Raw genomic sequence first — 22,567 nt, forward strand, 5'->3', positions numbered from 1 at the left:
TACCTTTTTCTAGTTCCCGGCCGTAGACGGGAACCAGAGTGGAACTTGTACTCCTTAGCTCCAGGGATGGAGCCAACTGCTCTAGGCTAATACCCACTTTAACGCGTTATCTTTACACAGCGAGTCACACTGGAGCTGAGGTTTCCAAGCTTTTATTCAGTTTCAAGAGCCAAACGTAACCATCTCCATCTCTCTCTCTCTCTCGCGCTCTTTGTAAATGCAGAACATGTCGGCGGTGTGGAAGCGTTTTAAAGCGTCAGAGACCCAAGATCGGCCGTTTGCAGACATTGTTCTGCTGAATTGTCAAGAGAGGGTACATCTTAACTTATTTATGTCAAGTAACATGGTCATACTGTTTTTTTGGGGGGGGGCAAATAAAAATATTTTGTATTACTAATTTATTAAGTCATATTGACATTTTATTTTTACTTTTATGGGGGGGGGCGGGGTGAAAAATTGCATTTTTTTTTTGCTAATTTAGTCATTTAGTCACTGTACATATTGCACTTTCTGTAACCCCTACTGCGTATCTTGCATATCTGGACACTCCACACTAGACACTTTATTTCAGTACCAATATATGCACATATTTATTCAGGATTGTCATTATATGCTGTTATTGCACTGCCTTTTCATCTCAGGTTATAGATCTTATTGCAGATTTTTGTATATTTCTAGTTGTATATATGCCTGTAGATAGGGTTTTTGTATTTATTCTTCTTTTTATATTGTTTCACCTTTATTATTCTAACTGTCCTGTGTTGTGTGACTGATACGGGCTACTTAATTTCCTTCGGGATCAATAAAGTATCTATCTATCTATCTATCTATCTATGTATCTATCTATCTACCTATCTATCTACCTATCTATCTAGTGTGCTTTGTTAGTATGCCTGCTGGGATGTTAAAAATGTTCAGTGTTCAATAAATATTTTTAAACTGCAGTTTATTAATTGTTTTTTCTTTGAAAACCAAGACAAAAAAATCATCTTTATTTAATTTATGCAATGGTGAAAAAAGTGGCAAAATAAATGAAACACTGTGAAAAACCGTGTTCGGTATTCGGTAATTGTCCTTCAGCCAAATGTTTCATTTTGTTCCGTTTCAGCCAAAAAATTTCATTCCGGTGCATCCCTAAACAAAACAAACTGCCTTTTCAAAAGTCTTTCATTATGGTCAAATTTTTCACAAATAAGACACAAATAATGTGATTTATTGTGCTTCACTACACAAAACAATGTGATTAAACGCAATTTATTCGTTTGAACATTACTTATTTGATAACTCTACGTATCTGTTACAATAAAACCTATGGCTTCACTTCCACACTTGAGTCAAGAAACATCGGACTCTGAACATTAGCGATCAATTCTAGAATGGAACCAGCAGTGAACATCTAACAACCACTTCTGACAAATGAGAACAAAACTACATCTGCATTTTCAGTCAAGTTCCTTTTTTCTTATAACACAATGCATGAAAATGATCATCCCACATTATGAACTATGGGTTATGTTTTAATTCTTACCCCGATTTTCTCCCCAATTTAGTCGTAGCCAATTCCACCCCGCTAGTTAGGACTCTCCCAATCACACGACGCTATCGACGCTAGGACGGTGAAAGCTAACACAGGCTTCCTCCAAGACCTGTGAAACCAGCCACCTCTTTCTTTTCGAGCTGCCACTCACGCAACGTCACTGGACAGCCGAACGCGCTCGGAGGAAAGCGCCAACCGCCAGATCTGTTACGTCAGCTAACAGACACCTGCGCTGACTAGCATCGCGCTGAGTGAGTGATGGGGGGAGAAGGGCAGCCATCCCACCCACCCAGAGAGAGCGAGGCCAATTGTGCTCTCTCGGACTCCCGGCTACGGATGGCTGTAGCATCACCAGGGATCGAACTCGCGATCTCCTGATGATAGGGCCAACGCTTAGACGGTTGCGCCACTCGGGAGCCCCAAACTATGGGTTATGTTGAGCAAAACAAATACTGCACAACAGTTTCACCAGAGCTGGAGCATCAACAAACCAGGATGAAGCAGTCAGCAAAAAGGTGGTAAACAAAAAGGTTGCCAGGTTTGTGCCTTACCTGCTGCGGTCCCTGCAGACGCTGCTGAAGCTGCAGCCTCAGCTGGTTGGGCGGCAGGCGCAGCTGGTTAGGTATCCCAGGGGCTCGGTTCATGCCGGGCCGCATCGTGTTCATGCTCATGTTGCCTGGAAAGGGCACTCGAGGTGCTCCGAAGCCCACGCCCTGCGTAGCACCCATCTCAGCCGGGAACTGAGAGGGTGACGTGGGGAACTGGGTGGTATAGCTGGGGAGCTTGGGATCCATGGGCACCGGGGCTGGCGCCTGTGGTGGGGGGAAGCGCTGGGAGATCTGATCCAGGCATCCACTCTGGAGAAGACAGAAGAAGACGGTCAGCACCTAGACCCCTGATTGTTTGCGAGGGAAAAGGAATCGAACGAGAGTGACTCTGACCTGGACAATTTTGTCAATGCCCAGCGCCCGGTCGAGCTCAGCCAGCTCGCTTTCATCCGTGCCGCTCAGGAAGGACACCAGCTGCTCCAACAGGGCCTTCTCGTCGTTGCGGCCCTCCGGGGTGGTAGGAGGGCACAGCATCTCGTCCAGTGGGCATGGTACACACTGCCTGCTCAAACAGCAGAAGACACAGACGGACTTCAGCATCACTGAATGTGTTTGGAATCGTGAGGAGTAGAAAATGCAACCAACTTCCAAGACTGAACTTCGGAAATCAAAGGCCGCATTACAGAAACTTCCTATCTTTTTGTCTTAACTTAATATCTGAAGGTCAAGATAAGATTTTTCACAAATTCGTATTACAGAAGCAAATCTGATCTTAATTTAGGAATCTTATCTCACAGCATCTTATCTCAAATCCCAACTTACTCAATCAAAGTCGACGATCAACTGTCACGTCTATTACCTAGCAACCGACTATACGCGCACTGAAACGTAAACAAACGTAATCAAAGCAATCAAGCTAGTTAGCCAGACAGCTAACATTAGCTACCATTACTGATTTAAAAAGGTCAAAACTAAAGCGCGATAAACTTGAAGTTAAGAATATTGTATCAGCGCCCCCTGCTGTTTATCAGAGCGTCACTGCTCCACAGTTTCAGTTTCCATTTCCCAAACGCTTTAACCTTACTCCTCCTAATAAACAGACACACGTTCAGCTCCGTCTCCTCATTATTCACCACCATCACTGTAATATTTCATCATCAACATTAACACACGAAGGTAATCAGAGGGACGGTGGAGATCGAGTCTGCAGCGTCTGAGGTTTTTAAAACGCAGAGTTAGAAAAGAAAAACATCTCACAAGTCAAACCACCATTTTCAGTGTAACTTAGTTAAATGTAGCGTGCAGCCTGTCGCTGCATAAAACAATAGACTCAGACGGTTAAAACAGAAGTTAAGACACTGGGGTTTATCTCAAAGTTAGGACAGCATTTAGGAGATTTAGTCTAGTTAGGACGTTCCTGTAATACTGTTTTCTTATCTGGAGTTAGGATAAGATTCTGAACTTAAGAACTGTTGTTCTCTAGTAGCTTCTGTCCTAAATTCAGTCCATACTGTAGCTGTCATGGCGACTAAGCAGATAAGATTTCAGACCATGTAATATGGCCCTAGATCTCCTGAGAAGAATTGAAGCTGTAATAAAGGCAAAAGCTGGACAGACTAAATACCGAATAGTGTGATGTATTTGCAGTTGTTGGGACTCATTTGTAATTTTCTGTTATATGTTTTTCTGCTTTTTCATCTGAAAAATGAATAACTTGTACTTACTAGTTGCCTTAATGGCTGTTTTGACTGTATTTTAAATAAATGAAGGGTGATCTCTGACTTGTGCACAGTATAGTCCATGTGATCAAATGACCATCTATAGCACCTGTGTCAGGCTCCAGTCCTCACAGGACAAAACACTGTAGGCTACAGCACACTGCCTCATTAAACACACCTGATTCAGCTCATTAGCTGATTAGCAAGGCCTTCATGCATTGAATTCAGAGCACTGGATGAGGTTAAATGCTAAAATTTGAAAATTTCATTATTATTATTCATCCAATATTAGATTTAAAACCAATAATTACTAACAATAATTCAGCATCTTATTTTAAGCTAATGCACACACTGACACGTGTGGTGTTGGGAATGCCACACAAATGGACAGCACAGTCAGTAACACTGATGAAAATGTTTTAAATTTCCAAACAGTCAAATTATCAGATACTGATAATGATATCAGGTTACAATAAGGTGTGAACAGTTGGGATCTCGTATTGAGATAATCAATATGGGTGCATCTGTATCTAAATCATAAACTATAGAAACTTAAAACATTCGCATTTTATGCCTAGCAACTTTACTTAGTCAAGGACAAACACTCACTCTTGAGGAGAGGGCAGAGGGGCGTGTGTCTGGGTTCCCAGGGTACCATCGAAAGCCAGGTCAGGTAAGGACATGGGCTGAAACTGCTGAGAGTCCGGCAGCTCCAGCTTGGCTAGTCCTATATCGGAACAAATTATGAGTCATTAACACAACAGTGACACCTCTTGTCCACTGCAAGAAGGACTAGGGCCAGGGCCTGACCCCATGAATTCAATACAACTAATCAAAGCTGTCACAGTGGGATGATTGGAGTACGTAATTCATGAGCCATGTGTGTTGGAATGGCGATACAGCACCTGTGCTGGCACTGAAGGTGTTGATGTTGGTGGGATCAGCAAAAGGGCTGCTGCTCTCTTTGGGTGGCTGGAAGGGGTCAGCCTGACCCAGCCCTGGGCCCTGAGCCTGGGTGGGCGTAGAGGGGCTGCAGAAGTCAAAAGGAGACTGGCTCTGAAGACTGGTGCCATCAGGGAACACTGCAGAGACAAGTGAACACATACGGAGCAGTCAGCGTAAATGCACTGAATTGTTAAGTGTTTAAAGGGACTGTTCAACAAAATAGTGCCAATAGGCCTGAAAATGGACAATGTTCTCTGAGCCTCAAAGACACAGTTACTTTAAGGAACAAAATAGTTCTACTAAGCCTAAGAAAGTGCAATGTTCTGGTGCCCAAAGACATGTAAAGCACCTGTCACAAAAGCAGAACTGCAATTTTAAATGTTAAGCATTCAGAGGAGAGTCAACAGTGGCCTAGATAGGGATGTCTCTGACCCCATAATGAAGTTCTTTCGGGAAAGTATTAAAGCATGATACATTTTCAGACTTTACCACAATTTGATGATGAATTTGGGAGGATTTATTATTATTTTTACAATAAAATGAAATGGAAAAACAATAAATAAACAAAACTCCAAGGTTATTTTTTATTTTGTTAAAAAAATTGTACATGCCTTGAACAATTAAGTAAAATTAAATGGCCCTTATTAGTCCCACAACGGGGAAGTTGCCCCTCCGCATTTTGACCCATCCGTGCAGTGAAACACCACATACACACTAGTGGGCAGTGAGCACACTTGCCCGGAGCGGTGGGCAGCCCTATCCACAGTGCCTGGGGAGCAGTTGGGGGTTAGATGCCTTGCTCAAGGGCTCTTCGGTCATGTACTGTCGGCTCAGGGGATCGAACTGGCGACCTTCCGGTCACAGGGCTGGTTCCCTAACCTCCAGCCCACGACTGCCCCATAAATTATTATAAACAATTATAATTAATTCTAACATTCCAACATCAACGCTGTTCAATAGGCACCTTCAGACTGCACATTTTTACACCTCTAAATGGCCAGGAATACAAGAAAGCCAGTGAACCCAGTTAGTATGATGCCAACTGGCCACACTAGCCTTCATTCGTTGCTACCATCATTAGCACTGGTCGGGCTATCCCTAAATCTCTAAATACATCTTATACTATGGAAGTGATGTAACTAAACTGAATTTTTCATGCACAGAGAATCGTTCTTGTTCATTTGTTTGTTGTTGTCTGGCAGGTCTGGAAGCCCTCACCGCGGCTAGGTGTTCCAGGCGGTTCACGTTTCACGCTCACGCCGATGGGAATGTTGTCGTCGGCCGGCTGGGGCAGCCCCGGCTCCTCTGCTGGCTTCCCGCCCACAGGGCCCCTCGGGGTGGGCAGCAGCTGGTTCAACGTGTCCAAATCACTGGGAAACTGCTACACGCGCACACAGACACAAAAACAAAAAGGATGAGGGGGAAAAGTTTAGCCAACATCTAAGTGTTCTACGGTAACTAAGAGCACCAGTAAGGCAAAGTTCAAGCTCAGGAATTGCAAACGAACACCAAGGCTGCAGTGTTAAAGAGCGGAGCCAGAGAACGAGCCAGCTTGGTGGATATAAATAGCAACCTGTATCTGCTCTTAACCAGAATGAGGGCATCAGACTACCTGCTTACACTCAAGAGGTGTCCTCCATACTGAAAACATTTTAGAGAGACAGAATTAAAAAGTAGCTTACAAATATATACTATCAATTCAATCACAGTTCTTCTAGAAACTATGTGACGTAGCACCATTATGAGAATTGTAGAATAATGTAGATATCCAATATTTGTCATGTATACTGATACATATTTTTAAAACTGTTTGCCTACACAATCTGCTCTTCCAGAGTTCAATGATCATCTATAATCAAAAATGAAATACTGATCAAAGCTAAACTTCTGTCTGATGCAGAGATTTTTTTAAGCAATTATCTGCAGATACTGATGTATTTCCTTTATCATGATGCATATTGTTGCTGTTGTAACAAAACCTTGTATCTCCAAAAGGGTAACTTTACAGGAGAGGAAAGAAAGACTTATCTAGTTTATTAAGGAAATTTATAGGAAAATTTATAGGAAAAATCTAAGTAATTTTGTATTTTCTGCAACTTCTGCAAATTATTCTAAGTAATTCCATTTATATTGCTCCATTCATCATAAAATTTTGGCACAATGCAAATTTAAACTGTCAAAAAACAAACAAACAAAAAAAAACAACAAAAATGGAGATAAATATTTTGTTCTGACAGCAATGACCTCTAATTTGATGCATGATGAAATTGCAAATTTCAAATCTCAAACCTTAAGTGATTTTGTCCAAAAAGTGCACATTGTTGTTTAAATAATCAGTTATAACTGATTCTAATATTCCAAAAATCTAAAGCCACCTTTAGAACAATGCATCGAGATGAATTTCAACACAGAGATGCCTCTGACCCCTTAACGACTCTATTATTCTTTAGGAAAAGAATCAATGTATCATAAATTTTCAGACTTCGCCATTATTATAAACAATTATAATTAATTCTAACATTCCAACATCAACGCTGTTCAATAGGCACCTTCAGATTGCACATTTTTACACCTCTAAATGGCCAGGAATACATGAAAGCCAGTGATGCCAGGTAGTACGATGCCAACTGGCAACACTAGCCTTCATTCATTGCTACCAACATTAGCACTGGTCGGACTATCCCGAAATCTATAAATACATCTTATACTATGCATTTGAAACTGAATTTCTCATGCATAGTGAATCGTTCTTGTTCATTGGTTTGCTGTTGTCTGGCAGGTCTGAAACCCTCACCGCATAAAACACAAGTATTTTCTAAGTGAATAAGGTATAAGTACGTAAATGCATACCGGACTGGGCCGGTCGCTGGATTTGGGTGAGCAGGTAACTGCAGAAGCTGGAGGAGCTACAGGAGCAGCAGGGCCAGTAGGTATTGTGGCGGCGCAGGGCCCATTCTCTCCGCCCACTTTCTTCTCCGATTTGACCCGGATCGTCTGAAGACTGAGTGCAGCGGGTGGCGGCAGGTCAGCCAAGTCCTTCTCATCTGTGTCGAGTAAAAAGCGCAGCAGCTGGTGGTCCTGCGGCTCTTTGCTGCCTCCAGCAATAGAGACTGGGCCTGTGCCTTGGCCAGGGCTGCCTGGTGGCTCCTTCTTGATCTCTGCATCCTTCGAAGTGTCAGCGGGGCTGCTGTCCTGGAGCAGCCGGTGCAGGATCTTGTGCCGCTCTGTCAGGGTGCTGTGGGAGGCTGGGCACTGGGCGGCAGGCTGCGGACGGGTCTGTGTGGCCGGCGAGGGCTCGTGGTCTGCAGGGCCAGCGGCACTGCTGCTGCTGTCCAGGAGCTGGTTGAGTTTTGGGTTGCTCACCGATGCGCTCTTGGGTTCGTCAATGCCCAGCTCAGGTGGCTTAGCTGGAGGCGGGCGAGCGGGGGAGCTGCTGGGGGTGGGTGCCTGCCTGGGTGGCAGGGGGGAGGGGAGAGAGAAGGCGCTGCCATCTCCGCCAGACTGCTGCCGGACCAGGGCGCCAGCCGGAGAGTGGATGCCGGGCGTGGGGGGCGAGAAAGGGTGTCCCGGGATGCGGGGGCTGCCTGCAAGACCCGGGCTGCCACGCGGAGGCCGCGGTGACATAAATGAGGTAGGGGTGGCTGTGAGGGGGCTGCCCAGCGGCGAAGGGCTGTTGACCTGCTGGGGTGGCCCTGCACGACTGGGCGTCAGGTAGCCCGGCGGGGTGGAGGCAGGAGGGCCTGGCGTGGGGCAGGTGCCGTTTCCATTGTTGAGATGCAGGCCGAGGTCACTGGAGGGCTGCAGGGCGGGAGAGCGGGCTGGAAGGGCCGAGGGGGACAGAAGGCTGGGGGTAGTGTTTTCCTGAGAGCTAGCAGTGTTGTGTTCCCTGTGGCACATAAAACACACAGTTTAAGCCAACATGAAAGGTAATCTCTTTAACTAACAAACTGTTCAGCAAAATCAAATTCAATTGTCTCAATTGACTTAACTGTCCATTTACCACAAGGGCAGTATGCAGTACCAGCCAAGAAATGCTGCCTGTCTCAAATTTGCTTCATTAATGTTTTTTTTTTGGTCCATTTTCATAGATAAGAGCGTCATACAAAGCAAAACCATAATCTGAGATTACACCACAACTCAAAGTGGTTTGAGAAAAGTGAGAGAAGGTTTAGGCATGAGCAGAGTTGCTGCTTAAAAAAAACTAATTCAGTGCTTTTAATACTTTTTAGACCGCAACACAAAAAAATAATATAACTATCAGTTAGAAGATGACCACAAATTAACTTTACAATATAGCATGTAATCTCTGTTTTATTCAAGCAAATGGTTGAAAATCAAATATGTAATAACACTCTTAAGATACATGCTTGACATATGCTGTAGTAACTCTTAAAAGGGGCTCCTCAAGGATTCTTTAGTAAAGGCAGTAGTAATGCATAGAATAGCAACAACTGTACACGTTTTTTTTTAACGAAGGTTTTTTTATAAAAAAAGATTGCTCTATATAACAACAAAAAGGGTTCTGCAAAGTCAAAGGACCTTTTTCGGTTCCAAATGCTTTCTATTTTCACTGTTTTTGACTTCTATCTGTGAAACATGCAATGTCTGTCTCTAATAGTAGCAAAGACGACATTTTCAGACATTTTAAAATCTTACATTTTTTAAAATCTATCATTAAGTCTTTCTAAGACTTTTATGGGAAACCTAATAAATATTTTGTGCAATGCTCATTGATAGTGTACTTCAATTCTTGGCTCGTTAACTACATACTGGGCATGGGAAACAGTACTCAACTGATTTTTTTTTGTGCTGAACAAATACTTCAAAACACATACATGATCATACTATGAAACTGAAAAAAGTGGCTTCATGTTACGTGGCAAGCTACTGAAGCATTTACAAGATCCAACTAAACAGTTTACATATTTAAAGATTTAAAGTCCTTTCCGACATGGATTAGTTTTACCAGAGGAGGCGCTGCACTGTGTTTTGTTATGGATCTCACTGGCTGAATCTTATGGGATAAAGTATCTAGGTAAATTCCCCAAATGGCCTCAGATAGCTCAGACTGAAACGTCATAGCCCATCCATTTATTTCAGCATCAGGACTAGAATAAAATGGGTCCAACCAAACAAACAAACAACAAAAACAAACTTCTGGTTTAAAGGGAATAGCATTAGTCAAGTAAAGAGGGGTCATTCACCTTAACCACTGCCCAACAGGAAAGAAATTGCTCTGCCTTGTGAGAGGCACTGACATTTCATTTCATTCTCCTTCTATTTAGACCATCACCAAAATTGCTGTAGATTACAGTAGTCCTATTTTGAACTTGAGAAGAAATGTCCGTTTCAGCCAGAATCAGCATCAAACCCAGGCTGAATCCCAAACGGCTCCGTACTCCCTTGCTAAATAGTGCGCTGTGTAACATTAAGTTTAGAAATTCTAGCTTCTGCTGTCAGATAATGCACTGCTTGTCGAGTATGAATGTGGCTGAATCGGAAATGACCCAATTTTAGCGATATTTTGCATTGTTGGGCTGCAGGAGACTATGTAGGGAGCAGGGAGCCGTTTGAGATTCAGCCCCACCGTGAGGAAAGCAGCGGTGTCAGTCTGGCAGAAGACTCGCGGTGGTGATTTAGTGACCTAAAAGTACTTATAAACTGGAAGTATTTACATTAAACAGTGCTGTTATCGTATATTCACTGTTATACGAAAAAACGTTCTTCTCCTTATTCCGCGGTCAATGGTTGCTTAGCGACCAGCTCGAAAGTACCTCTTATTGGGCAGCAACTAATAACTGAACAAACCTACTTCACTAGCCTAATGCTAGTCTATATGCCACTTAGTGCACACCATGTTGAATATGTTTTGTCATTGCTATTGTTGAAGTGTGGCACCTGTCGCATATTGCTGATGCAAACATCTGCGCAATGATGTTCCGCTCCAGGCTATTTGGGGTAATGTGGGGGAAATAACACAGAACTTTAATCCCGTACGAATTGGGCACAGATTACAATCTGGTAAACCTAATCCAGCTAGAAAAGGGCTTTAAAAGGTAATTTGGAATTAGTAGTTGGAACTACACACACTTCGCAGATTTGTACTAGTATGAAATCATGGGTCTCATTGTAATCAGTCAAATTACAACACCTCACCATACAAAACTAATCCAGTCTGAATAGAGATTACGTATGAGAATGCGCAAAAAAGACATCTTTGTTCAAACCTAGCCCTCACTTGACTTGAGCCTAGCTGTGAAACACCAGCGTCTGCCTTAAACATAGAGTGCTTGCAAAAAATCGACTGGACGTCATCTCTACAAAAGTAATCTGCTGCATGTGTGTGTGAGGAGAGAAGCAATACCTGTCGATAGTGTGGATGCCCATGATGAAGGGCTGTTCATCGGGGTTGGGGGGGCAGCAGAATTTGCAGCGCGTCTGCACACTGAGGGGTGTCCCGTCACTGAGTGTGAAACGGTACAGAGGGCTGATGGCCGTGCCATGGGTCATCACTGTTCAAACACACACACACACACATTACCTGCTCTGCTTCATTGTTATGTATTCAAGGCAATAACATGTAACCAACAGAGGGCAGCAGCAGCTGACATCAACAAGCAGCAATTGAAGTCTTTTCTCCAGGCACATAAGAGCATTTGATCAAAGAGAAAAACAAAACTGACACTGCCACCCCGTTTCCAAGACCTGTTTAGGTAATACAGGTAATGTCCAGGCAAGAGACCTCTAAAAATCGAGATTCGAGCATGACTAGTACCCAGGCACCTCTACTGGAGCCGAATAAGAAGGCTTGAGGAAAAGGTGGTGGTTGTGCTTACCCTCTTGTAGCAGCTTCTTGGCGTGGGAGGGTTCTTTGCCCTGAGGCTGGAAGAAGGCGTAAATGCACTTCCTGACCAGGTCCTCCCAGCCTGGCCGGCCGGTGGCTCTCAGAGCACTCGTCTCAATGGAGATGATCTTCCCTGCAGGTTATACACGCACATTTATTTAACAGTACAGTCACGCGCACAGAGAGAAAAGAAGTGTGCAGAAAGTCGTGGAACATGCAAGAAAGACAAATAACACATTTGCTTTGCAGCAGCAGAAATTTCTGCACTTTAGTTTTGAGTTTGCAATAAATCCACGGAAACTCGTGATGGCTGTGAGATATTTCGTCAACTTGTTTTGAATGAAGCCTGACAAAAACGAGCGAGAAACAAGCTGGAAGTGGACTGTCTCTGAGAACTGAGAACATGCAGACAAGCACTCTTAAAATATACAAGTTTTAATGCTTTATTTTGAAATGATGTAACGAACACAAAATAAGTAAAATATTTCTACACACAAATCTTCAGGAACAATGACGAAAAGAAGTGAAATAAAGCCTGGCGATGTCTAACAATCAATAGCATGATATTTTCTTATCGGTATTTTCTTAAAAAAGTAAGTGATTACTGATTACTGACAACCACAGTACGCAAAAAACATGCACACTTATGATAACGTCTATAATTAATATGGAAATGATGTGTTGATGATGGGACAAAATTGTCAGTTGAATTCGCCTGAATTTGGAATTTGAAATTTCTGAAGGAAATTAATTATTTACCTGATCATTTAAGCATTTATTCACATTAACATGTGCATTAACATAAGAAGGACCAGTAGCCAGTTGAATATTATAGTATAATTCCTTTATTTTAAATAGTCTAATTTGCAAACATTTGCACTGGAAGTGATTTTTGTGTTGACAAAGGCTTTGTTCACACAGCAGGTAAAAGTGGCCCAAATCCGATCTTTTTCTTCATATGTGACACAGATGTGTGTCTGTGTGTCTGTGTGAACAGATAAACACACTGAATCTGAAATTTTCAATTCCAATTTGAGACGCTTTCATATGTGGTACTGAAATCCGATACGTTTCCGATCTGCAGCAGTGCGACTCAGTCTGAACAGCCAGATCGGAACTCATGCGACTTTTATGTCAATCCAACTTGACATTCGTCATAATTTCGCGCTGCTGAGACTCAAACATTTAGGCTGCTGTTTCTATACAAAAATTAGAAGAGACTCATCGCAAACGCTCCGTGTTCAAAGAGGTTTCGAACAAAACGACCGAACGCAGCCAGAGGCTACAGCGTCAAAGACATGGCCGAGGCCGAATAACGTGCCCTTTTTACGGCGAACTCAAACACATTCTGGGTGATGAGCCCAGCTGTAAACCATTGGAACTTTATAAATCGCTCCTGTGATGCTGGCAAAGACGAAACTGATCCTCTGGGAGCGACTGGCGTTCGCTGGCTGTCACGATTGTTCACCTCTGGACGAGCCACGTGAAGCTCTGTTCTTTTGTGCATGTGGGTAAGTTTAGGAGCTGATCTGTTCAGACCGAATGTTGCATACAGATCACATTTAAAAGATAATGTGAACAGCCGAACAAAAAAAATCAGATTTGGTAAGAAAATCAGATTTTACCGGCTAGGTTTCAGTATCAATAATGAAAAAGAACCGTGTCGGCTCTAGCTGAAAAACAGCTTCCACGTCCCCCCTGTCCTATACCTGCCAGGAGCACTCCTAAGATTAAATTTCAACAGGGGACTTGGTGACACCTTGGTATGTTTATTGGGCAACTCACACATCAGGTCATTTGTTTCACCTTGCATGACCAGAGTGGCACAAAAGGCCTCCTAATCCTCCAGGTTTCTGGTTGTTAGCGAGAGTCCGTACTACCAAAGCGCAGGCCTCGGACCAATACAGCCTTTTTTGAGCGCGCTGTGGGGGCTTAGGATTAGCCTGGGGAAAGCTGACCCGAGATCAGTCAGCCCTCGTCTGATAATCGGTTAGATTAGCAAGCTGCGTCAGACTGGGAGTGGAATGTGCGTGCATGGCAAACAGGAGGCACAGAAAAGAGGGGCTACCTGTGGGGTCCTGCTTGGTGATGAAGGACTCCGTGCTGGCGAGAATTTGTGGCGGACGGGGTGCGCGGCACGCTATGCAGATCAGACAGCTCTGCAAGTCTGTTCACAGAAAGAGAGAGAGAGAGAGAGAGAGAGAGAAAACAGACAAAGAAAGAGAGAGGCAGGGCAAAGGTCAGAGAGTAGCATTGCAATCATTCATGACAAGAGTTTCGCAAATGCTTTGCTAAAAGTAACCTGTATGGGGCGGATTTCCTAGACAAACATTGAAGTGTATTCATTGTGTTGGTGCCAGTTCTCTTCTGGAGAATCACTTCAGCCTCACCCAGACCAAAGAACTGGACCAGATGCAAACCAGAACTGAATCTCCTGAGTAAGAACTGCAAAATCCATTTGGTTTGCATTAAATATCACATTCTAATTGCCTTTAAGAGCAAATAGCTTTATGTACCTCATTATACTAACACAACGGGAGTCTCATACTCATGGTCCACAAGCCAGGTGATCTGCAGGGTCCACAGGTATTTCAGTTTTTAATGTATTGTTTACCTAATGTTTAAAACTAAACTATGGGAAAAAGTGTCCTTGGAAATACAGGGTGTCCCAAAAAATTGGCATCAGTTCGTAGTCTAATAACAGCCAATTCTCCCTCAAATGATCTCAAATTTTAACAAAATGTGTAAAAACTAACCAAGTTTCATTTTTAATGTTTTTTTCAGGTTGAAGAACGGCGTTCACTAGAAATGAAAAGGCGTTTTGTGTGTTAGAATCTGCTCGAACACAGTCAAACGAGAGTGTGCAGCAGCATTTTCCAGAAAATTCAATAAAAATGTACCAACTGGAAAGCAGATTTGGACACAGCACAAAAAAATTCAAAGAGGAAGGCTGTCTGTGCAGGACAGAGGGGTCTGGACGACCACCAGTTTTGGAAGATATTACATTTGTGAAGCTGTGAAATCGGTTATAAAATCTACATCCCTCTGAATTTTTTGTTCGAATTTTGATATATAAATCTTGTGTTGTTCAACATGAAGCCTGTTTAATTTGCCCAGGACATGTAGTTACTCAGATATTCACATCTCAAATGATGTCAATTTTTTTGGGACACCCTGTATAATAATATTTATCGTGATAATTTATCTCACAATAAGCTTTTATGAGTATACTGAGGAAATGATCAGTACTTAAAAACACTTCCCAAACACATTTGACTACAAAGTGAGCCTAATTAGTCCTTATTAATCCTTATTTAATAGGTTTTAGTGCAGCACAGTAAATGATTAATTGAATATAAATAACTGCATTAATTAATTAAAATTATTTTTTGATAGTATTTTTTAAATTCGGCACTATCTGTTCCAACTTAGCAGATTTCAGAAATCAATATATATAGACATATTGAGTATCGTGCAAACTTGTTGATCTTATCATGATATTACACTTTGTCACATTGCCCATAGATTTTAGCATAAAATATACACTCATTTAAGCACATTTTAGTCGACGTTTATTAAGATTGTTGTTGTTCCTATTATTATTTTTATTACTACTACTGCTATTCCTACCACTATTACTTGTAGTAATGTTATAAATACATAAACATACATAAATAAATACTATGGATACATAAAGTATTTAAAGTAATACAAATTTTGCAAATATTGCATAATCAGTTAAACCACCTAATATTTAACAGTACAGTTGCCCTTTATGCTGAATGAGAATGAATTTATTGCATTTGAAGTGCTGGAGATAATCTGCATTATGAATTGATAATTCTATTCATTTATTAACTGTGATACAGTGTATCTACCCCTTTATCATTACTGAGTCTATGAAAGCAGATTTAAATAAATTAGCTATACTTATAATAAACTATAATAACTACATTGATTGTAGCTAACTTACAGTCATGCCTCCCAAGTGTGCAGCACTCATGCTGTGCCAGGTTTTCATCTGAACGGTTATTCTTGTCTGCAGTGCTCAACTTTTGCTTTTACCAACATAAGAATCAGCCTAAGATGATGTTATATAGCTTATATTTACTGACCAGCCACGCTGTCAAGGCCAGATTTAAAGATAAAACTGTAAATGTGTGACGGGCCGCGTGAAGCTGTCTTGAGGGCTGGATGCAGGTTGGCAGGTCTACAGGCCGACAGTTTGAGCTCCCTGCCATTAACAAAAGGCACTAGTTTAAATCTGAGTCTGTCATCCAGGGCTGGTTCTTGCACTTGCAAGAGATTCATCCACGAATTTAAGTAAGAAACCTTTACGTAACCTTCACCCCCAATCCCTTCTTTTAATAGAAATTTTAGCACTGGAATTTTCCACTTCGTTGTACTTGACTGTATGGTTGGAGCTTTAAGGGTAGCAACGTTTTATAAATGTAATGATCTTACCACATAAATCGGTGGAATATATAAGATGACAGAAATGAATAAATAAAAAAACTCTGTAGTATTCCTCCTCCTCCTCCTCCTCCTATGACACAGCAGTGCTTATATTCCATAAATAAACGCATCACATTGTGCCACGACATGCTCTGTTGTGTATCAGTGACGCCGCCATTTATAGAAGCCAGGAACATATGCTGCCACGCTCGCTCTAAAACGCACACCGTAAATGTGCAGAGACACCTGCGACAAAAGACGTAATGCAATTTCACGGCTGCTGATTCTCGAGATTTCACAACATGGCACATCCGCATGTGAGAGTGGAGGAGCTGGCACAAACTTACAGATCGACGTGCTAATGTGAGGATGAGGTAACGTGCCGTGTATGTGCCGGCATTCAGAACTCAGAAAAGTTACACAGATATGTAAATTATCATATTATATATATATATATATATATATAAAGGATGCGGGAAAAAAATCGATTCTTAGATGCATCGCGATGCAGACGTGGACGATTCTGAATCGATTCACAAATGTCAAAAATCAATTTTCTAAATATTTAATTTATAACGTAATGTTGAAGGAACGTAAAAGGCGGAACTTGGAAGTGGGTAAGTGCAGCGCCCGGACAGTCTGTGGCGGCACTTAACAAAAACACAACTGGATGAGCGAGAAATCCGACCGGCTCCCTCTGCATTAAAGCCAGGTTAGGTCAGGAGTCACAACACAAATGATAAGAAGAGCCATTTTGTCCTTTCAACAAAAATCAAACCAGGTTGGGAGCCGCAACACAATGTCCAGTATGTGTCAGTGTGTGTTAATGTCCTAGTATAGGCTAAACAATATAAACGAAAATGCAGATTTACTTCGCTCTGCTTTAAGCTTTCAGCTATAGCCGCTTTCCTCCCATCTCCGCCAGAAAACTTTTCCTCAAAAGTTGAATAGTTTCCTGTAAAATGTCTCTCAGCTTTCGGCTGTTTTACGAGGCTGAAGTTGCTTTTCACTCACCAGCTTCTTGCTGAACTTTCCCGTTCCACCTAAAATTCTCACCGAAGCGCCGAATGTAAATGTGGTACCATTTAAGGTGGAACGGGAAAATTAGAAAGAGAAGCGACTTCATCTTCGCAACTTCTCATGCTCATGTGTGAAAACAGACGGCGGTACTGGAAATAAGCGAGCAGCGTCGCCACACAACTCAGCAAAACACTTTTGGAGCGACACTGAAATCAAATACGAAATAAAAGATGTAAATATTCTTCATCTTCTAAATAATGTATTTTCTTATTTTTAGGTAAAGTGGTGCAATGTTTAAAAAAAAAAGCTGCGTCATGAAGCTCGAGTTTTATGTACTGTTTATGTCATGTCTTGGCTGGTTGTAAAGCAGAAATCTGATTACTGTCTGACTCATGTAGACCTGGAGCTTCCCCATTATCTGATTACTCAAGTGCATGTAAACGTGTTGATCGAATTACTGACAAAATCTGATCTTCTGCAGTTATCGTATTATTGAGTGCATGTAAACACAGTCATTGAGTGAAAACGCTCAGGTACCGTGTTTCATGTCACAGTATGGAAAGAAAATGTGTTCTGATTCAGGCAGACTAAACAACAGTTCAGTAAGAAGAACAGATTCATGCTTGAATCTCAACACTGTTTTGACACTCCTTGTGTTTTCTATCATTATTGCATTACTTTACAAAACATATTCCTATAAATTGTAATTTTATTCTGTAAATGTAGTCTTTAGCTCAAGGACAAAGAAATGCTAAGGGTTACTCAGACATGGATAAAGCCTAGTCTTGGATTAAAGTTCTGTGCCAACGCTGACGCACCGTTGAAAATGTGTGCTTCGTCTTGGCTTTTTTAGTCGGGGTCTGAGAACTAACCGTTAATATACGCCTTTGCTGATAACATTTCAGATAAGAGTCTGAAAGAAAAAGAAAAAAAAAACGAAGATGATAAGAAAGTAAAAGAAAATAAAAGGTTGGAGGTATGTTTTTTGTTTGTTTAACTGTTTCATCCAGTAATTTTCAGACGGTCCCTAACAGCCACAGTAGAAAACAGTACTAAGCTGGGCCTTAATCTTGGTCAAATAAAAGAACATAATACAGTGCAGTTCTGTAAAAGTTATAGTTGTATTTTTTTTGCGATTTTGGCAACAGAACTAATTAATCTAGGTAAGAAAGAACATAATTGCAAATATCACACAAACTTTACCATCTGAGAGTTTGTGGCCTTTTGCTCTGAAGGAGTTTCAACGGATAAACGAGAGCCTGAAACGTGTTTGCACTCATGTTTTTCCAGAGACTGCAGTTGTTTTCCAGTGTGAAACCGGACACTGTGGTGTGAGGATGTTCTAAAATGTACAGCGTAGCACAGAGGCTGCTCTCTGTACAGGCATGATGTTTGACTGCAGCACAGTGTTTAACCAGTGTAGCTGCATTTCTAGAACAATCTTATCTGTTAGGTACAATAAACGTGGCATTAATGCAGGATATCACCTCACCCGATGTGCAAAAGTTCAGTTACGTTTATGTGTGGGAGTTCTGCTGTCTTGCAGTGATTTGCACAAAAATCATGTATGTAAACTTGAACTTCTATGACAAAAAACATTGTCAATTAATTAAAATACGTGTCTTCAAACAGTATTTTATGTAACTTTATATATTCACATGCACTGAGTTTATGAATAATTATAAAATCTGATTGGGCTGAATTCCAGTTGGCCCCAGACTCCCTAAATAGTGTGCTAGCTATTTAGAAATTCTAGCCTCTACAGCCAAACAGTGCATCATCTATCGAGTGTGGATGTGTCTGTGTTATAAATGACTATTGCTTGGCTTTATTTTGCTCTGCTGTGCTGCAGGATCCAGTATTTAAAATTCTATGTAGCGCACTATGTAGGGAGCAGGGAGCCGTTTGAGATTCAGCCCCAGCGTGAGAAGAGGGCACCACTGGATTGGTGCTAAATTAGACTCGAGGCGGAAATTTGGTGACCAAAAAGTACTTATAAAATAAAAGGCATTAAATAGTGCCGTTTTATCATATGTTCATTGTTATATGACAAAAAGAACTAAATTTCTTGGCAGAATACTTGCTGATGTCGATTATTATTAATAATAAGTTAAATTATTTTCAGAAAAAGTGTGTATTTAAATCATATTTCATGTTGGCTGCCACTTTACAAAATAAGTAAGCCGCTTGAGGCTGTGCGTTACTGCGATTTTATCATGGGGAGGGGGTTTACTCTGCTTTGCGCTGTGCCTGAGAACACCTTTCCCATGATAAAACTGCAGTAACCCACGGCTTCTTGTACCTTATTGCTTTAACATGGCTGCAGTGACAGAGCGCATGTGTGTGTGTGTGTCTCACCCTCGCCCTCCTCCTGTATGGCTCTCGGCTGCGAGATGGTGAAACACTGCATGTGCTCGTATTGCTGCCGGGCTTCCTGGTTTTCAGCGTCCACTTCATCTGGAGGCCTCTTCAGCAGCCTGCAGTTAAACGTGTGGCTGTTCCGCCGGCCTTGTTCCTGCGGCCAGGGCACCCCATTCACTGTACATGCACACATAAACAAACACATTCACTATCGGAGAAAGAAGAGTGAGAAAACGACGGCACACTCACTGCCCATTAAAGTTTGAGAACACTATCCGGAACATCTGAGCATGTTTTCTTTGTCAGTTTGCAGTAACTTAACACTAAACAGAAAAGCTGCTTAGATCTTGCAGTTTTTCTTTGCAAATAAACTGCAGAAATGATGGAACAACTAACAAAAGTACTAGTTTGAGAGTTAAGCCAAAGTCCACACACTGTATTCTGTTGCTGTGATGTCAGAACTCACACTTCACAGGTATTTAAAGCACCTTTGGGTCAAAAGTAAAATCAAATCATTGTTTAACAGTTTTTATTTAACCTTCTCTTCATACAAATGAAGACTCTTTGATGAACATAAAGCTGAGTGTTGCAAAAAATTGCCCAAATAGTAGTTTTAATAGTAAAAAAAAAATCAAACATTACTCCAAAACATTCAAAAGAAGGCAGAGTGTTTGCAAATATTTGGCAGGTAGTGTATCTGTGTACTTGAAAGAGAGAGAGCGGGAGAGTGTCAGAGCCATGAGAGGAGGAATATGTGCATGTGCGAGTTGAATCAGAGTGGTCTGAGCCAGTACATGCCGCCCTCTGACCTGCATTCTGGCATTAACTGTATCAGCCAGTGTTGACATTAAGCTCTGGGCAGCATGGTGCAGCTCCATTTCCACTCCGTGTCAACAGGACAAACTAAATGACACTCACCCAGGCTTCTGGGCAACAGGTTGCGAACAAACTCGTTGTGGTCGCCGACGTGCAGGATGCTATAGACGCTGGATGTCATCAGCTCCTCCTGGCTGTAGCCCAGGTAGTTGGTGACGTTCTCCGACACAAACACAATCCGGCCCTCTCGGTTCACCACAAAGAAGAAGCCATCCAGGGCCTGGAGAGAGGGAGGAGAGAGAGAGAGAGAGAGAGAGAGAGAGAGAGAGAGAGAGAGAGAAAAAACAAAGGATTAAAACCACGAAAACACTCCCATCCGTGGGAACTGGGCCAGCTTTGGACGTGGTGTGACTGGATTTTTCTTCTCCTACTCTTACAGAAATCTGAATAAGAGAACGGGAAAGTAATCAAAAAAGGTAATAACACACCTTCACCATCTAAAAGAGGCTAAAACAGGGCTGTCAAACTCATTTTAAGTAACATTACATTTAGCTCAATGTCAAATAAGCAAGAACAAAAAACAAATATATATCCTGTAAAATTACCATTTTGGAGATAAGAGGTTTTGTTCTGACAACAGCTATATATATATACACACACATACACACACACATACATAGTGTGTGTCGGAAGAAAGCCTGAAAACCTCATATCTCCATTGTTTTTGACATAATTTCAAAATATCTGTTGGCCTTTACATTGTGTGTAGATTTCATGATGAATGGTCTAAAAGAAATGACCCAAATAACTTATGAAAAGTTCTGGTTCCATTGACTTACATTAAAAGTAAAGTATGTTCTTTCATTATCCTGTAATGTTTGTGTGTGTGTGTGTGTGTATATATATATATATATATATATATATACACACACACACACACTTCCCAATGGTCAATTATGGTGCACAAGCTTATTTTAATTCAGAACACAGACTGTAAATTTATGCAAACAGAAAAGAACCACATTTGGGCTGGTCCGTATGTCTAACACCCCTGAGCAAAAGGAATAGATCAACCATACATGCACAAATTGGCAACGACTGTAGGCACCAAATGCCATTATGTCTTTTTTTCGTTATACCAATTAATGGCCATTTGCTTCCATTCATTGACAACAACATTAGCGTTGCTGATTGAACTCTTCCTTAAGCGCTTCTTCATTTGGCAAAGGTCACCTTCTCTGCACAGTATACAGTATTTCATACAGCACTGTCAGCCAAACATCTTTAAGTTTTACTAGATGAAAATATGCCTCTCTAACTGCGACCACAGTATAAGCAGCATGGCTCTACAACCATAACAAACCAGTATTGATTGATTTAAATAAATAAATAAATAAATAAATAACTAACAAGCACAACTATAAGCCCCTACGTACCTCCAGAAGAAGAGGGCCCAGAGCCTCCTTCTCCACCATGCCCTGACTGCTGGACGACACATCGCTCTTCTGCACCTCGTCATCTGGGGACATCAGAGCTGCTTTTTCTGTGGAAACACACACAGGCCATCCTGATTACAGGGACACTTCAACCCCACATGGAAACATGGACAGTACTGCCAATAAAGACAGCCAGTGTCAGTATGTCTGATGTCATGCTAACAGCTAATGCCCAATAATACAGATCATTAACTTGGGTGAATCCTTTATATGAACTGTTCAACTTTATTCTAACAATTTCTTGAAACAATAAAATGCAACCAATAAATTTAAACCTATACGTTTGTATGCGAAAGTTTTAACACCCCCAGTAAAATTACAAGTTTTGTTGATTTTCCATGTGAAAATATGTTAACAAATCCTTCACAGGAAACACACTTAAATATGACATTTTCAGCAAATTTAGTGCACAATTTCTGGTCATTTGCAGAATTTAACATTGAATAATTGTCATTAAATACTACATTTATATTAATTTTATAATATTAAATAACTAAACATATTAGAAAAAAATAAAAACACAAAATATAAAATGTGTCATTACTTTTGCACAGGCCACATTTTACGTTTCTTCTCTCCACAAATATGTTAATTTCAGCAAATAAACAGCAACTGCGCATTGGAACATGCACCAATGTGTGTCTCTGTAGATGCGTTTAGTATTTTCACTTAGAAAATCAACAAAACATAATTTGACCAGGGGCATACAAACTTTTACATATGACTGTGAGTATACACACACACACACACAATATTTTTTGTCAATATTACCAAAACTGCAGATCAGTTGTATCAGTATTATTGACATACATATATAAAGAACACAC

At 41.4% G+C, this 22,567-nt stretch overlaps 1 protein-coding gene across 1 annotated transcript in view; it reads right to left on the reverse strand.

Moving 5' to 3' along the window:
- Positions 1-22,567, reverse strand: part of ncoa1 (nuclear receptor coactivator 1) — a 63,766-nt gene that overhangs the window by 4,298 nt on the left and 36,901 nt on the right. Inside the window, exons 4-15 of the mRNA XM_036581237.1 lie at positions 21,681-21,787; positions 20,347-20,524; positions 19,426-19,605; positions 13,661-13,759; positions 11,585-11,725; positions 11,113-11,260; positions 7,599-8,634; positions 5,967-6,129; positions 4,709-4,885; positions 4,413-4,530; positions 2,479-2,647; positions 2,089-2,394 (exon numbers count right to left, since the gene is read on the reverse strand). Coding sequence (XP_036437130.1) covers positions 2,089-2,394; positions 2,479-2,647; positions 4,413-4,530; positions 4,709-4,885; positions 5,967-6,129; positions 7,599-8,634; positions 11,113-11,260; positions 11,585-11,725; positions 13,661-13,759; positions 19,426-19,605; positions 20,347-20,524; positions 21,681-21,787 — 2,822 coding nt within the window. The remainder of the gene's footprint in view (positions 1-2,088; positions 2,395-2,478; positions 2,648-4,412; positions 4,531-4,708; positions 4,886-5,966; positions 6,130-7,598; positions 8,635-11,112; positions 11,261-11,584; positions 11,726-13,660; positions 13,760-19,425; positions 19,606-20,346; positions 20,525-21,680; positions 21,788-22,567) is intronic.

Source organism: Colossoma macropomum, unplaced genomic scaffold, assembly GCF_904425465.1.
Source record: "Colossoma macropomum unplaced genomic scaffold, Colossoma_macropomum, whole genome shotgun sequence".
Lineage (NCBI taxonomy): Eukaryota > Metazoa > Chordata > Actinopteri > Characiformes > Serrasalmidae > Colossoma > Colossoma macropomum.